Genomic DNA, 16,538 nt, shown 5'->3' with positions numbered 1-16,538 from the left:
GGAGGGAGGTCTCTCGATCTTTCTAGTGATTTGAACTTAGCTCTTCTGTGTTGGACTGCACGAGCTGGGCTTTGCATTCCTGCTTTTCTGTTTTGAGCTCCTCAAGTCTCCTCTCGTGTACTTGCTCCTCCGAACGGATTTGCTCCATTCGTGCTTCAAAGTCCCCCTGAACTGTCGTAGATATGTCGAGCTTTGCTCGACATTGCTTCTCAGCTCTTTCAAGCTGTTCAAGGCGCACCTTACAGTTGAGTTCTTCATTCTGAAGTTGCTCAAGCCGTTCTCGTGACTGTTCAACTCGCTCTTGGAGATCTTGCTCGTCTGCTGTAAGTCGCTCAACCCGTTCTTGTGACTGTTGAACTCGATCTTGGAGATCTTGCTCATCCGCGGTAATTTGCTCAAGTCGCGCTTTGAACTCTTGTTCTTCACGTTCAAGTTGCACAAGGTCATCTTGAAGTTCTTCCTGGTCTGTTCCAAGCCTCAGAAGTAAATTCTGCAGTTGTTGTTCCTGCGCGTTGAGCTGCAGAACATGTGTGTGGCGCTGCTCTTCTTCTGACTCAATCTGGCCCAATTGGCTTTCCAATTCCCACGCCTCCGGGCAGCCATCCCACACTTCTTTCTTTCTTGATCTGCGCCTTTTGATTACAGACCATATGCTGGAAAGAAGAGTAAATAGTCCAATAAGGAAAGGAACAAGTTGACTAGTATCAGCCAGAGAGGCGTCCATCTCGATTTTGTTTCTTCGCAGCGTCCGTTGCACGCAAACAAGGCCAAAAACTCCAGCGAGCCCTGTCACGATTCTGAAAGTGAGCCACTTCTTTCCTTCGAAGGTTGCGGTCTCAGTTCCCCGATCTATAGTATCAGTCCAACCATTTGCAGTATCTGGGTCGTCTTTTGTGTTATCGTGCTTTTTTGGGGGATTGAGGCCCTTGGTGAATCCCGAGACGACTAGGCGTAAAGCCAGGATGAGAAAACAAAACCCGGCGCAACATGTCACAATTGAGAAGGGCTTGACCAGCGTTGGCCACATGTAGAGGTTCCCGAAGGCGGCTTTTGGATCACAACTTGCCCTGCTTCCTTGATGTAGAGTCCCAAAGGCCAGCCATGGCTGACAACCGAGGTATATCGCGTACCATAAAAGAAATAGTCCGAAGCCAATCTTGTCCTCAGTCCAACCCTTGGTCACAACAGCTAGCGCGACAACGGACGGTATGATGACCACCAGCGAAAAGACGATATACCATTCAAGCATAGCAAAACTGCCGCCCACAGTGTTGCGGAAGGTGTTAATAATCACTGCTAGTGTGACAATGTTAAAAGCTTTTCTGCAGTCGGCAACATCCTCGGGGCTGTTTGCAATATATGCCACCAAACCAGCACCATAAGCTAAATAATAATTCAAACGGACTCCAATTCCATAAATATCAGTATCGCCAATGATGTCACATGAGTTAGGATTATCGGCGTAGCGTGTGAATTGTAGAGAGTATGGTATTTTGTATAGAACCAAGATGGCAATAGCAGAAGTGTGATGTAGGTTAGACAATCCTACATGGTCAACTAGCAAATCTAGATACTCGTTTGAGCAACATTACTTACCCATCCTGTTTGGTGCTATGCTATCAGGACGGTAGGAAAACAGTTAAAGATTTTGGAGCTAAGCTATAATGCCAGCTACTTAGAGCTCAAGTAAAAAGGCCAATGGGTCCTTGGATTAGTGAAAGTAGTATTGTGATATACACATCATAAGATTAGAGGAGTATCTGAACTTGAAATATTAGAGACAGCAATTTGTATAAACCTAGGAATATGGATATGACTATCATACACGTCATATAGAAATCTCAGATCCTCAGACAGTGTTTCACAGCACCATCCATTAGAGTTAAAAAGTCTACCGAATCTACGTGTCAAGAGACATGATCCTGTGCAACGTGTATGTTCTAGACTCTGTATACTGTGTATCAGAATTCTAATTGTTGCAAAACTATTGGAAAGTCAAGAAGCAAGGAGCATATGAACCTAAAATAGGCTTGAATGACCTAAAGTTTAGAGAAGGGCTGGTGCATATTCTTAGTGGATAATCTCAATTTCTATGCATTAGATGCCAACCGTGCAGGAAGGCAAAGGTATGCGGAAGCTGTGTCTCTTTCGAACTTAATAGTCATCGTAGTGACTGTGGTATTCTACCTTAGGTGCGATGCAAGCGAGAGAAACAGGCAAAATGGTATGGCGAATAGCTTTTCCTCATGTCACCCGCTTGACAATGCTTCTTGGTCATGTCAAACGCATGACCTTCCTTATCCAATTTCTCCATATTTTCCCATTCTTTGGGTGCAATCTTTCTTTGATTTGCTGTGACAAGACCCTGCTTATTCCTATGAAACTCTTGCCTGGATAGAGAGTGAATATACCCTTGTTAGATCATACATTCTCTGCCAGTTCTGTCCCTCGAATCTGCATTTTTCTATCTCTCAAGGTTCATTCAAGGGTCTGTGAAGTTTCAATTTGGCTTGCTAAATATTATTATTAGGTGGTCCGTGGACGTGGCTGAATTAGAGTCTAGCCTTCATTCTCTGGGAAATAAGCAACTGTTTTTCTAGGCATTTAGAGACGCACACTATGTTAAAAGTATATTCACGCAGATATCATCACATCACCTCTCGCAATGTGGGGTGACCTATCAAACAATTGACGGGGCGAAGCCGCGCTCTTTCCGTGGTCTCCAGTGATGATGAACCATGGATGTCGTGGTTGAAGTGAACGGAGACTTCTACCGAGCTGGATATCTTACCTGGGTACAAACGAGAGACTGGCTAGCCAGTTACAGAACCAGGAAAAGCAACCTTAACCGAACTGGCTGAAGTCTAAAATACCACATCTTGGACAAGTTCACGAAGAGCGCCTTTGGACTCAATCAGGGGAGTCTAGGTGATATTCGGACTTGGCTGACATCATGAGTCTCATCCCGCATTTACTACCTTAGTTGGAGGATGAATAAGGATGAATATTGAAGACCTTGGGCTCTTGCGAACGCTGATGATGACGCCGAATTAATCATGTATCTGATGGTGAAAACCTTCGAGATCCGATGCAGTCAGCCATGAAACCGCAAACTGTGCTGCGCGCATCCTGCGAACCGTGCAGGAAGGCAAAGGTATGCAGAAAGCTGTGTCCCTTTCGGACTTAATAGTCGTCGTCCTGACTGTGGTATTCTACCCTAGGTGCGATGCAAGCGAGAAGGCGAGGGTTGTTCGCGGTGCAAGCAGCGAGAGCAGAAATGCGAGTTTTCGCCTTCCTCCCGGAAGCGAATCGTCAAGGGACAACCCAAACCGCATCGGTGAGGGCAAGGAACTATTGTTCGTTTGAATTATTGGACTGATGCCCAGGTTGACTCACATAGCGATACTATCGATGAGATGAAAAACCGGCTTGAGAGAATGGAGTCGCTGTTACTCGCAAGAAGGCGCTCATTAGTGGATGGTAAGCGCGCCAGCTCCTCGTTGGGCGAAAGCAAGGAGGATGATGCATCATACTGCGTGATGGATCGGATCGGCTTCTCCAGTTTTATTGGTACGAGTATACTCCTTCTCCTCCTCCGGCCGGAAGCGAAATTCACAGTGTCTGGTAGGTTCCGCGTCCGGATTCGCTCTCCTATCGCCGCGTGGTCTGCGGTGGGTTTCCAGTATCACACACTCGACCGAATTGTTGGACTTTGTTTTCAACAGAGCACGAACATACATGCTGGGCTGGTCGGAGGAGATGATAAGCACATGGCAACATCTCAGGCCAGACGATCAGACGCCACTCCCACCTAAAGGTTCCGCCATTCTCGCGGTTAATTGTCAGACCTTCCCTGTCAGCTCTTGCTTACGCCACCCATCATTAAGCTGACACTTGTGCAGACTTCTTTGCCTACGTAAACTCCACTTTACCCCTCTTTGACCAAAGGAGGTTTATGGAACGTTTCAACTCGCAGTACTCAGACGATCCTCCAACGAGCGTGGCCTGGTATGCCTCACTTAATGCCGTACTTGGTATCGGCGCACTCGTCTTGGAAGATGAGATAGGCGTGTCGTCGACAGTGCTACATCCCAGGCAGAATATCGAAGGCCGGGGCCATGTATTCAGCTGTCTGCGGAATTGCTATTCTGTCTTCATCCAGCTCTCCTATAGCTGCAGAGAGGTTATGGGAGTCCAAGCCCTGATTGGAATGGTGTGTGTACTCTATAGAAGCCATGGATGACTGCAGCTGATGACATTCTCGTGCTATAGGCTATGATCCTTGAAACTCTGCTAGACGTGGAGGCCGGTTATATGGCCATTGGCTCGGCGGCACGACTTGCACTTGGCCTGGGGTTGAATCGCGATTGCGACGCGGAGTGCTCCACTGGCGAAGTTGAGGAACGGCGCAACGTCTTCTGGGTTTTGTACGTCCTAGAGCGAGGTCTGAGCTTTCGACTGGGACGTCCGCCAACAATCCCAGACGAAGACATCCAAATCAGCGAGCCAGTAGACGGCAAATTCGCACACTTGGTGAGGTTGATGAGAATTGAGAGCGAGATCTATACCAGGCTGTACTCCGTCCGCGCTCGGGACCCAGATCGGCGCTCAGAAAGACTTGCAGCCGAAGATGAGCTATATCAGAAGCTACTTGCCTGGCAATATTCCTTGCCCTACGGAGAGCTGCGGCCCGGCCAGGTCCTCCATTGCCCGAATCCAGAGCAGCTTCCGTCCACTATTTCTCTGCACGCCGAGTTCTACAATTGCCAGCTAATGCTCTGGCGCCCGGAAATTGGCGCTGAGACATCTTCCTCCCCAGAAGACCCTCGTTGGTCTTCCAAGCGCATTGCATGTCTCGCCGCCGCGAGGGATACAGTCAAGCTACTTGACAGTTTACGGGAGGGCGGCGAATTGTTTCGAAATAACCTGGCGCGGTATGTTCTTCTGCACCACTATGGCGACTCCGTCCGGCTGGAGCTAGCAATGCTGACCTTCAAAAAGGCGCCTGTCGTATTATCCCCTTTGTGCCTTTCTGAGAATCTTCATCAATATCCTCCTGAATCCGCACGATCCTGGCGCCTTCGCAGACCTAGACTGGCTTCGAGTCGTGCTGAACACAATGTCCGGATCTCTGCTGACAAGCAGCTCACCGTTTGCTCTGCTGTTGTTTGAAATATTTGAGAAACTGACGAGAACTGCCGAGGACTTCCTTGTCCGCACTTTATCGGGTGAAGTGAACGAGACAGGCCCGCGGCGCGATTTCACAACCCCCGACGTTAAAGGTCATGAAGTCTCGTCCGCCATAGGCTCTTCATATGGCATCTCCAGAGGCAACCACACATTAGGCGGCTGGTGTCCGCAGCTACCTCCACCCTTTTCGGACTATCCGGTGCTCTCCTATGAGGACCCTGCTCCAACCCGAGAACAGGGACCACTGGCAAAAGTGAGCCAAATTCTTTCACAATCTGACATAGGCGTATCGGATGCCCTATTCCCTAGGTATGAGAGCATTTTGAGCGAGGTACAGGGTGCCGATTCAGGTCTTTCGTCACCGTCACTCCACCGTGGCTGGCGAAACCCTACCACGCTGCCAGATGGTTCCAGCAGCCTCGGTCCTCCGTCGTAGATTCAAATAAAAACAGCTAATTTTCCCATGGCTCAATAATGGATCGAGAATGCCCTATCTATCTCCTTGTTTATGGAGCTTGTCCAGCGTTCAGGGGTCAATGCCGGCAAGTGTAGTTATTGAGGATAAAGAAGGCGTCCGCGGCAACCATTAATTAGCCCAGGCAGAAAATAAGGGAAACTCGAAACCTCCGTTGAGGCGCATTCAAGCTATCCGGACAAGGTAATGCCTTGACTATCAGTCCGGCGCAGCCGTTCTATATATGGGGCGTATAGCGGTGCCTATGTGCAGTCTCCCCACAGGGCGACTCTGTACACCGTTGACATTAACGAATTTTATATCTCTAACGGTCAGAAAGTAAAGAGGAAGGATTTTGTGCCTTGTCCATTTGTGTATGCTTTCGCAGATGCGACCCCGTTCTAGCCATGCAAGGAGGTCTGGCTGGAGTATACTGAACAGATTTGAAGGCTTTTGCATACTCTTGTAATAGACATGCCGTCTGGAGCGCTTATCTATTTGATGAGACCTACCAATACAGTAGAACATCTTCTGGGGTACCCTGACTATTGTTAACTACATGTGGCCCCCAGCACAAAAACAGAGACTGGGACGCGGTTGCCAGTAATCCGGATATCCTCAGCAAGACTGCTGCAAACTGGATCATGTGTCACAACCCGGAGCACTATGCTTATGACAACTACGAAGGTTGTGCCCAGCATACCCTTGCAGGGAAGGCATTCCAGAACACCAATATCCCGCTGGGCTACGAATATAAGCCATGGACTGTCAAGGAGCTTATGGACGCTTCGGACAGGCATGAACCTGTCATTGACGAAGGTGATTGGTCTTATTCATTTGTATGGAGTACTTGTATCTCAATCAAAACTTCAATTGGCCCCAATGTTGTGACTGGCACATTAAGGCATATGAAACCCAGTCCAATCCTCTGACTGCTGGATAAATGCATGCATAACACTTGCCCCAGTCCAATCATAATCCAACCATACATCCTATACATAGTGTGTCAGAACGTTGCAAAAGGTGTCAGACCTGCTGGCATTTGTCAGCACTAGCTATATAGTACCAGTATGTTGCCATGGATGGCACAACAATATCAACACCCCCACTATACTGATTGGCTACACGAAAAGACCCGCCTTACTCCGCCGGCCCACTTTTGTCCGCCATGACACATAAGCTTCAAGCTGAAAAGGCACCCCCATCATAACTTCAGAATGTTCAACGTCTCCATTCTGTTCCATTCTAGCTGTAGAAGTCGCAATGTCACTCCGCAAAACTTCTTGTCGAGCATGTGTGGCTGCCAAGCGTCGGTGTGATCATGAGGCGCCCAGTTGCTCTCGCTGTCGCAAGAAATCTATTGCTTGTCACTATCCATATCCGCCTCCGCAAGCTAAGGGCGATCAGACTCTAGCACTCGATTCGCAGATAGAGTCCAGATTTGAGTTGGGTCCGACTGCCTCGGGCAGCCGCGAACTCGCCCCGGTGGAGGACTGGATAGAACAATTCACGATCGCCGATCAAGGAGACAACCTTCTTAACCCAATGTGGTTCCTAGAAGGCCCCATTACTTCGGGTCAAGGCTTGGGCATTCCTCAAGGGGCATCAGGCTGGCTTGCCCTTCCCAGCTCAGCAGATAGTTTTACTTCGGCATTACCCCGACTTGAACGCCGAGTCTTGGAGTTTTGGCCCCGTGTTCATGACAGTGAAACCTGGGGATTTTGCATGAGCACGTTTCTCGGTTACGTTGACCATTTCTTGGATACTGGTGCATTGTCATTTCTAGGGCCACTGCTCGATCACTCATCAGATCTTCCGCCTCTTCTGCGTGAAGCGTACGGGGTATGCGCAGCATATCGAGCATGCAAACACGCAAAGAAGCCCTTTTACCACCAACTTCTGAACGCAGGCGTCAATAACATGAGCCTCAGTACCCCAACTCCAAGTGACTTGCAAGGCCAATTGGACCGTATTCAAGCCTTGGTTCTTTACTATATCCTTTTTCTGGCTGGTGGCATCAACGACAAGCCGCTTCTTCGACAACTACACCGTATGTTGGCGCAGGGCACTGCCGACTTAGAGCGTATGGAACTAGCAAGTCGCCAGACAGCCCAATACAAGACACAATCGGGCTCTCACCATTCTGAAAGTCATCTGAATGACTGGTTGCTCTGCGAAAGTGCTCGTCGACTGATCATGATTTCGTATCTCGTGCGCGCTGTTCACTCCGTGATCCAGTCCCAGAGATGCGACTATATCAAATATCTGGCGGGGCTACCGGTTTCGACGAAATCATACGCGGAGCTTTGCTGGGAGGAATTCATCCATGAAAGGGAGCAAAGCTCCGCGAAATCAATCTCCGGAGTCATTTCGTATGATGAATTTGTGAGAGACTGGGAGCAAGGAGGACTTGTGCAAGTGGATGAGTTCAGGCACTTATTGCTGGTGGCGTGTAAAGGGTTGGGTTCTGTACAGGAAAGAACAAAAGAGCTGGTTGGGACCTTTGATGATTTCAGGCATACTTAGCATTCTTGAGTAAATACTTGCATATTCAATTGCAGATCTCCCCCTCGGACTAGATATGACTCGGCTCCACCCGCAGATTGCTCGAGCCTGATATCAGGCTACAGGGAACCTCCAAGCTCAGCATAAGCAGTGCGGCGAATAGTGGATCCCAATTTCTAACCGTTGCGGAGAAATATAGTCAGTCTGAGTCTTTGTCGGATGAATATGATAAGCAATTGCGGGAAAGAGTGGATCTATTGCCCGTTATTGCGGCGCACTATGTGCCAGTTCATCATGATTCACCAAACTGAAGGTTCCGAATAGAAGGACAGACGGACAGACGATCCAAATGAGTAATCCAAAACTAATTAATACACAAAAAGGCACGCCTGAAAGTATATAAAGATGTGCATTCGACGCTGAATTGCATGGTCAGAAACTCAGAGATGTGTCTGTTCAACAAAATACTTCCAACCATGCAACCCTCGCAGGCAGCTGTCATCACCCGGTCATTGGGTCATGCCGAGTTCGTCACCAACTGGCCCATCCCATCCGTCCGCGACGATGACATTCTCGTGCGCACCGTCGCCGTGGCCTTGAATCCAATCGACTGGATGCTCCTGGAGAGTACCCCATCCCCCCATGCAATCATGGGGCATGATTATGCCGGAACTGTTGTGGCAGTCGGAGACTCCGTCCGTGAGCTGTTCAAGGTTGGTGACCGCGTGTGTGGACTCGTCAAGGGTGCAGACAATACTCGGCCTGAGAGCGGTACCTTTGCAGAATATATTGTGGCAAAGGCGGCGATTCAGATGAAGATCCCAGACGGCGTCAGCTTTGAGGATGCGGCCACTGTGGGAGTGGGAGCCACTACAGCTGGACAGTGTCTGTTTGGACCATCTTGTCTCAAGCTTCAGTGGCCTGAGAATGAAGCTCATGTGGAGAATCGAGAAACTATTCTAGTGTATGGAGGAGCCACATCCGCAGGAAGCTGGATTATTCAGTTTGCTAAACTGTATGCCTATTTGCTTTTAAGTCCTAATGACATGCCACTAACTGTTGAATAGGGCCGGGTACACAATCCTCGCAACATGTTCGCCGAACAACTTTGATCTGGTTCGCCAATACGGAGCAGATGTAGTCTTCGATTATCGAGACCCTACGTGTGCCCAAAAGATCCGCGAGCACACCAACAATACCCTCAGAGTCGTCTGCGATGCTGTAGCAACTCAGGAGTCTGTGCAGATTTGTGAAGCAGCTATTGGTGATGCAGGAGGCCTGTATCACTCCTTGCTCCCAGTGCAAACCGCGCGCCCAGACGTGGAGGCGACTTTCTCAAACAGCTGTACCGCGATCGGTGAACCATTTGAGTACGGTCCTGATCGCATGGTAATTCCCAGCATGCCAGCAGAGTTCGAGTTTGCCAAGAAATGGGCTGGCATCGTTAGCACCCTCTGGTCTCAGGGAAAGATTAAGACACTAGTCGTTGAAAAGCGTGATGGGGGGCTGAGGAAGGTTCTGGATGGCCTGAAAGATTTGAAGAATCGTGCTGTTAGGGCTCGGAAGCTGGTGTACCTTGTTTCTGAGACTTAGGCCTTCCGCTTGCATATCTGTTAAAATATATAATACCACTATGAATATGGATATGAGACCCTAGACGGATGAGGACCATGTCCGGACACCCTTTTGGCCTAGTGGTATTATAATTCAATAATATCAATTCACGTGCTGGCTTTTATGTAAAGAAGAAATCTATTTTTTCACGCTTGTCTAGACGACATCCATATAAAGGGTTTTTCCTAAAGCAGAGACGCACAAGCTGTATAATGGCTCGACATTGTCAATATGTTTGGAGAAATGCTAACACAGAATAGGATAGCAAAGCGCATGAAGCCACGTCAGAGCGGCCTCTAATTCATTGTATCACTGTTGAATATATTATTCTTGATGATATACTAATATATATTCTACATTGTTAAGCACTAAGTTACTAAGGTGCAGACAGGTACGTCCGAGAAATATAGCCGACTTGGGCATTACCATGGTCATCAGTCAAGGTTAAGCCATCTTTTGGGGCGAACTACCCCATAATGCGACGCCTTATGCATATGCAAAAGTGCAGACTACTAGCATTGCTGCCGGCGTAAGCGCAGAACTATTATTCGTCCACTAGCAGACGTATCCTTGCAAAATTCGGGCATCGTGCAGAAATCGTCTGACGCCGAAATCTAGGACCACGCTCGTCCTAGAAATCTGTTAGCTTACTCGGTCCTAGATTCTGCGGCCACCCTCTCCTACCAAATTCTAGGAATCTACTCCTCATTAAACTTTGTGTTTCAGAGCCCGATAGCAGATATGCCCTTCCCTTCCACATCAGAAAACATGTCTACCAGTTAGCCCGGGCCCTGAGCTAGCCACTTGACCAGAGCGTTTGAGACTTTCAGTAGAAAATAGCCTAAGGGAGTCACTGTTAGTCTCTTCTGTTGTTACGACAGTCCCAAGGAGCTTTTGGGTGTGGATAGATGCAGCTTGCAGTGCACTGTGATGAGAGAATCTTAATTTTTCGAACTTTGATTTGTCTGGAAAAGTACTACAGCCTGTAGAGGTGACTGGGCTGAAGCACTAGTTTGATCTGTGATACTAAGCCTACGAGATGATGGCAAAAGCAGTAGTGCTCATACAGTGCTCATAGAGAGTCGCATACAGTGCATTAGTCCGCGTGCCTGAACACCCCTGTCGATTTACACCCGGGTGTAAATATGACAGGGATTGGCTGTCATAGATAGTTGATTAACGGCGCAGCACCAGCTTAGGGGATCTGTCAGGTAATCCCTGCTTTGTAGATGTGAGGATGTTGCTGGGACTATCCAACCTAGTAAACTGTTCAGTGCACTCAAACCAATACTACCATTTCTAGCTATGAAATAATGGTGCAGCAGATATCCAACATAAACTATGTGAGATAATCCCTGCATCTTGGTAAAACCTTACCATCAATCCTACCCTCAAATCTACGAAGAATCCTACAATTTCATAGATGATGTCCCACACTAACTCAAGACAAGGAGTATATAAGAAAGGTGTTTCCATGAGCAATACTCCCTCCCGCTCAATTGATTTACGTCAAATTGATTTTCCACAAGAGTCCTCTTAAACAAGCTTCGTATCTCCCCCTACAATGACATTGTCGGCAGAGGCAATCATAGCTTTGATAGCTCTTTTGATCGCTTGTGTTCCAGGTGTACGATTTATCCTCCGCCGTCACAACGCGTTCCGTCTGTTGTGGAACCGAGCCGACGGAGCAGAATTCCCACTGTCTGGTATGCATGATCATGTTCTCTGGTATCCAATGCTCCAAGCCCGTCCATTCATGTCTATGTCGCCGCGCAGGGGTCTATAATTCTACATATTACCTAGGTTTCTGACCTCGGTGTGCCTACTATCTAGATCACAACCGCTCGGATAGTCCCGAAGCACACCAGATGGACATTGTCCCCCAGAGTCAACCATCGGTCGCGATCTTGGGGGATAATGAATCCCATAATCCGGGCCACCGCACCCCATCATCTAACCCTGAGCGTCCATATGGGACATCGTCAAGACAGGAGTCCCGGACATCTCCGTTACAAATACAGGCTCAAATCATAATTGTCAGTGGAGCGAGATCCTCTAATACCAAACAAACAAGCTTTCGCTAATTCATTCGCTAACCATTTTCCAGATCTCTAACACTGATCACTCCGAAAGCGAGCCTTTAACCAATGACTATTCTGGCCGTCCCTTATCCAACGAATAGGAGCCAGTGGGAAGGGATGATGTATAAATCCCATTGATAATACCCGACCTTTGATCATATATTCTAGTAGTGGAGAGAGCGCTTCCTTTCATCCTCTGGATTCTTTGACTCGTTTAAAATGTTCAGAACACAATGTTCTGACCTTTTGCGCTTTCATTTCTGAGAAACTGTACACAAACTGAAAAGCTTTGATGTGGTTATGGTTTTGCTCCATTATGTTCTGTTTACGTTGATAGAAAGATATAGATTCTGTCATGGCTTATTGTCAATTTTAAGATATGTACTCTTATTCTCACAAGGGTATACTTCTATTGGATTGGTATTAAGTAATATCCACCGCGGAGAGCCCAAAGAAGCGACCTGCCTTGTCCTGAATCTGACTATATCATTGGACGCTATCAGAGTGAGCTGATAATGCGTGAGCTATAGATGCATCAGCTGGACCTGATACTAATAAGGCTGCTTGATGCCTGCTAACAATGCTGAACACCAGAAAACCAGCTTTGATCGAGAGAAGACAGCGCAGTCAAATGCATAGGGTATCCGTGAATTTTCACTCTTCGTAATCACTATTCCTCCTCGTCCGACCATTCATCGGAGAGCTTCCACAACAGGTCCGGATAATTATCTGGGGAGTCGATGTCCTCTGCGTTGGGAATACATTCATCCACGCCATGTATCTCCTTCAGCGAAGTTGAACCTGACTCCACCAGGGCCTTGAGAGCATCCATCTGAGGGTCATTATGCCTCCTTTTGCCCTTCTCGTATCCCCGGATGCACAGGTACTCCAGATTTGGCGGCAGATACTCCACCAAAGACACGATCTTGTTCTCATTCTCGTTGTTCACTCCTGCGGCAAAGTACAACAGAAAATTTACCCCAATGCTGAGCCGTTTCAGGGCCTCAAAGTCTTTGAGACACCCCCGCTGGTCCCAGAATGAGTTTGGGGGTGATTCAATCCAATAGGCTTGTGCCTCGGCTCGCCCATCTTCCACGTCGAAGTCGAAGTCCTCTAGAGCACGATAGATGGTGCCCAATATGTGTGTTTCGACGTCGAGATCTAACTTTTCTAGCGTGGTTTTGTGTTCCAGGACGCACAGAATAAACGTTTTCGTGTTGAAGGTCGGGTGTGTACCATTGACCGAACCCCTGCCACCGATCGAGTACTCGAATTCCTTCAAGGCTCTGCACGACCGGATGACAGGTGTCAGATAGCTTGTCGGTACAGCTGAGTGATGGATCGCGATGCAAGACACATTGGAAGATTTGGGTCCGAGTGCCGGCATCACGTTGTCATCCTCCGTCAAAGCATCAGTACCTATCCATTCAAGGGACGGAAGGTTGCGGAGCATGGCCAAGCATCCGATGAAGTCCATGGCCACATACACCCGCCCGTCGTCAAAATAGTCATCCCCCAGGTTGATCATGTACACTCTGCGAAGATTCTGCAGGTACGGTTTGTCAACCGGGTTTTCGTTTGTCTCCCTGAGCAGCAGGTCTAGGGCGCACTCGGAGTGCATAAAAGAATCTTCCCTCTCCTCGTCAAAGTCGGTGTAAAAAGTCGGCATCATGGCCATGGACTGGAGGTTGGGTGACACCGAAACGAGCAGGGCCGTCAACGCTTGCGTGACGTAGGTTGCGGGGGCACGGGTGTCACTATTCATGCATTAATGCAGAGATCGTCAATAGAGCACTGTTTTCATCTCACCTAAACGCGCCGTAAAGACGGTCCCCCACCACTGATTCCCGCATCAACATATTGAGTACACGCTCTTCTAGAGCTCCCGTGAACCCTGCCCTCTGCGTGGCATTTCGCAGCAGCCGCATATCCTCCTCATCTGGTTTCGGCTGATAAGGCTTCACGTCGTACACGCGATACCGCGAAATGGTCTGCCTATATTCAATATGACGCACATAGCGACCCAAACTGGGTTTTCTCAAAATATCCATGAGCATCTTGAAAGCGCGATCAAGATTAGCAATACTCGGGGTGATGCGCACACGACGGTATTTCTTCCGATTGGACATGTCGCAGAGCGAATGTAGAGCTTTGCATTGTGAAGAGAGTGCGGCCACATCACGATTCGACTCGAGGTGGAAGATAATCCGATGATGGATCTCTGTAGGTAGAGTGGTGAAACCAAGCATTTTGTTTGTTGTTCACTCACTTCCCTCTGAATCAGACACCGTGGAAATTGCCGATGAACTGGGGGATTGAGCCCCTTTACGTGGTGGTTTTAGCGTCTGTAATGCCTTTAGCGTGGACATCCCGATTGTGGCTGCGCTGCCTGGATCGCAGGGCTTGACATTGGGGCCGAAAGTGCTGTGGAGATTGGGGATATTTTTAATGAAATTGAGTTGAGCTACGGAGTAGTGGCACGATACATAGGAAAAACTAAGAGGAAAAGATAGTATCTGTGGTTGGTCGGCTTTAAGTAAGGAAATATGAACGATATATATTTCCCGCCTCCTACCTGATAATGTAAAGAACATCAATATTACTGAAGGTACCTCTACCACTACAGAGTGCAATAATGTCTTTAGAGTGTGTTTAGACGTACCTTGAGCCTGGCATTGCTGGCTCCTGGGATAGTCTCCTTGGCGACAGCTTTTCTCCATTCAGAAGGCGTTGCCGGAACATCAAGTGGGATATGCTTTTGTCATTTTGTCCTGTCTATGATCTGATTCTTGAGGTGAGATTACTGTCGGGAGGTGTCGATGGGGGTTCCAAACAATTATGAGACAAGGTTTATAAAGCAATGCAGACGGTTGCAGTTCTTTGCATTCATTATGTTAGGGTAGTGAGAGATGAGGCTTAAGAGTGAATATCCCTTTGTCTTTATAATTCCAGTCTCCCAACAGTCCATTGAAAGACGCTCCAGCGGCACAGGCTTCAGAAAACAAGTAAACAACGTTTGAATCTGCATACAGATGTGGAAAAACGTAATTGAATTGGGTAAATCTGCAACAAGGCCAAGCAGACGGCATCCGCATGCCACCTCACTCAGCGTCAAGGTTCGCTTCGTGCAGTTGGCCAAGGAAAACGAAAAGAGATTCGTCAAGTGCAACAGACTCTTCATCAGTTGGGGCCTCCAAAAGTTCATCCTGGTTTTCGAGAATGGGTTTAATGGGAAGATCGGACATAGGCTAGAATTAAAGAGTTAGTCCCTGCACCTCAAATACCGCACTGTTGGAACTCGTGGAGATCAATTTCTACTGAACTCACCTTCCAGCCAGTGGAATATGCAATGTGCTTGCCGATATCTCGATAGGATTCCCAGTTACTCTGCTCCTTTGTCTCATTGACAAACTGAGAGATTGAGTCGTGATACTAAAATTCTTTGTTGGCTCAATCACGGAAGACACTATAATGATATACTCGCTCACCTCTTGAATGGCAGCGTTCGCCTCAGGCGTATCCGCATTAGATTCTTTTGGGATGTTCTTATGAGTAGCTTTGTGTCAATATATAAATTGATTTGGCCAATGGTGTGAGAGCGCACCTTATTTAGGATATCGATGATCTCCCTCAGTGACTTGTCATAATCTTCGGCAGATGAGGCAATGTCGGTAATGTCAAATTCAAGATCGCGGGGGTCAGGTGGGCCCCCGTGGACAGGCTGATGGCGACGTAAGATCTTAAATGTCCTAGCAGCCAGCTGTAAAACGTCAAAATCTTGTCCTTTGGGGTGGGATGGGATAGGAGCTTCGTACTTTGACGGCCTTTGTAACTCCGAATATTATACGCCACGGCTTTCCTCTCCACGAAAAGTAGTCCCAGAAATGGTCGTCAAATGATAAATGGCTGATGGCTCTCACCCCCTCAAAGACCTTATACGAGTACCAGTAACAGTTGTACCAGGCGAGACTGTAACGGGGGTGAAGTTCATGTGTCTTTCTGAGCAATCGTGCAAGCTCTTTGACCCCGAATTTGCCCTTCTGAAAAGAACGCGTGGCTAAAGGGAGAGGTAAATCTCCAGCTGGACCGCTGGAATTGCCACTGGAACTGCCGCTGGAACCAATTGCAACTGCGTGCGAGCGGTAGAAACAGTCTTCCGGTTTCCAGTTCTCATGGTAGCCTTTGGTGGCTGACCATCGGCCAACGATAACCTGGTCCTGGTCCGTTTGACGTTCGACGATCAAACGAGTCCATGTATCGGTGGCCTCATCCTCCACGATGACATTTAGATACTCATGGAGAACACTGGATTCCAGATTTTTGACATGGGTGAAACGACGGACGAAGCAGTTTTTGTAAGTACCTGGGTGTTGGGTGATGTGACTTTCCCAATTCAGCACATTGATTACCCTCTCGGAATCCTCAAATATATTGGGAATGCTGGGCTTGCTCTGAGAAGACATAGTTGACAGTCAACGGGACAATGTATTCAAGATTTTCAGGAACTCGGGCGACGAAGCAAAACGCGAATATCTTTAGAATGGGCGAAATGAAGAGGTAGACAAGGCCTATTTATGCTTTTCCTGACCCCTCTTTTAGTATAACCAAGTTCCTACATTACCATTTCCTTCTGAACAAACGAGGTGGAGTACAGCTCTTCTTCGGACATAAGTGTAATCAATTGCTATTGCCTT

General features: G+C 48.0%; 6 protein-coding genes across 6 annotated transcripts; 3 read left to right on the top strand and 3 right to left on the bottom strand.

Moving 5' to 3' along the window:
• Positions 1–22: 22 nt before the first annotated feature.
• On the bottom strand, positions 23–1,600 carry Aspvir_002297 (uncharacterized protein; the record flags this gene model as incomplete). Its single annotated transcript, XM_043273898.1, has 2 exons — positions 23–1,383; positions 1,597–1,600. 2 exons carry the CDS (start codon positions 1,598–1,600, stop codon positions 23–25), a joined length of 1,365 nt encoding a protein of 454 aa, XP_043129833.1.
• Positions 1,601–3,100: 1,500 nt separating this feature from the next.
• Positions 3,101–5,626, top strand: Aspvir_002296 (Zn(II)2Cys6 transcription factor; the record flags this gene model as incomplete). The annotated part of the gene is made up of 7 exons (XM_043273897.1): positions 3,101–3,154; positions 3,222–3,337; positions 3,401–3,570; positions 3,629–3,841; positions 3,903–4,213; positions 4,273–4,934; positions 5,002–5,626. The coding sequence occupies 7 exons, from the start codon at positions 3,101–3,103 to the stop codon at positions 5,624–5,626; spliced, it is 2,151 nt and encodes a 716-aa protein (XP_043129832.1).
• A 1,281-nt stretch (positions 5,627–6,907) lies between these two features.
• Positions 6,908–8,170, top strand: Aspvir_002295 (Zn(II)2Cys6 transcription factor domain-containing protein; the record flags this gene model as incomplete). The annotated part of the gene is made up of 1 exon (XM_043273896.1): positions 6,908–8,170. One exon carries the CDS (start codon positions 6,908–6,910, stop codon positions 8,168–8,170), a length of 1,263 nt encoding a protein of 420 aa, XP_043129831.1.
• Positions 8,171–8,625: 455 nt separating this feature from the next.
• Aspvir_002294 (zinc-binding alcohol dehydrogenase family protein) lies at positions 8,626–9,742 on the top strand (the record flags this gene model as incomplete). The annotated part of the gene is made up of 2 exons (XM_043273895.1): positions 8,626–9,164; positions 9,217–9,742. The coding sequence occupies 2 exons, from the start codon at positions 8,626–8,628 to the stop codon at positions 9,740–9,742; spliced, it is 1,065 nt and encodes a 354-aa protein (XP_043129830.1).
• Positions 9,743–12,514: 2,772 nt separating this feature from the next.
• Aspvir_002293 (uncharacterized protein) lies at positions 12,515–14,093 on the bottom strand (the record flags this gene model as incomplete). Its single annotated transcript, XM_043273894.1, has 2 exons — positions 12,515–13,601; positions 13,654–14,093. 2 exons carry the CDS (start codon positions 14,091–14,093, stop codon positions 12,515–12,517), a joined length of 1,527 nt encoding a protein of 508 aa, XP_043129829.1.
• An 852-nt stretch (positions 14,094–14,945) lies between these two features.
• Positions 14,946–16,307, bottom strand: Aspvir_002292 (uncharacterized protein; the record flags this gene model as incomplete). The annotated part of the gene is made up of 5 exons (XM_043273893.1): positions 14,946–15,092; positions 15,172–15,255; positions 15,333–15,389; positions 15,449–15,604; positions 15,660–16,307. The coding sequence occupies 5 exons, from the start codon at positions 16,305–16,307 to the stop codon at positions 14,946–14,948; spliced, it is 1,092 nt and encodes a 363-aa protein (XP_043129828.1).
• Positions 16,308–16,538: the final 231 nt, after the last annotated feature.

Source organism: Aspergillus viridinutans, assembly GCF_018404265.1.
Source record: "Aspergillus viridinutans IFM 47045 DNA, scaffold_11, whole genome shotgun sequence".
NCBI lineage: Eukaryota > Fungi > Ascomycota > Eurotiomycetes > Eurotiales > Aspergillaceae > Aspergillus > Aspergillus viridinutans.
This window is presented reverse-complemented; position numbering and strand designations above follow the sequence as displayed.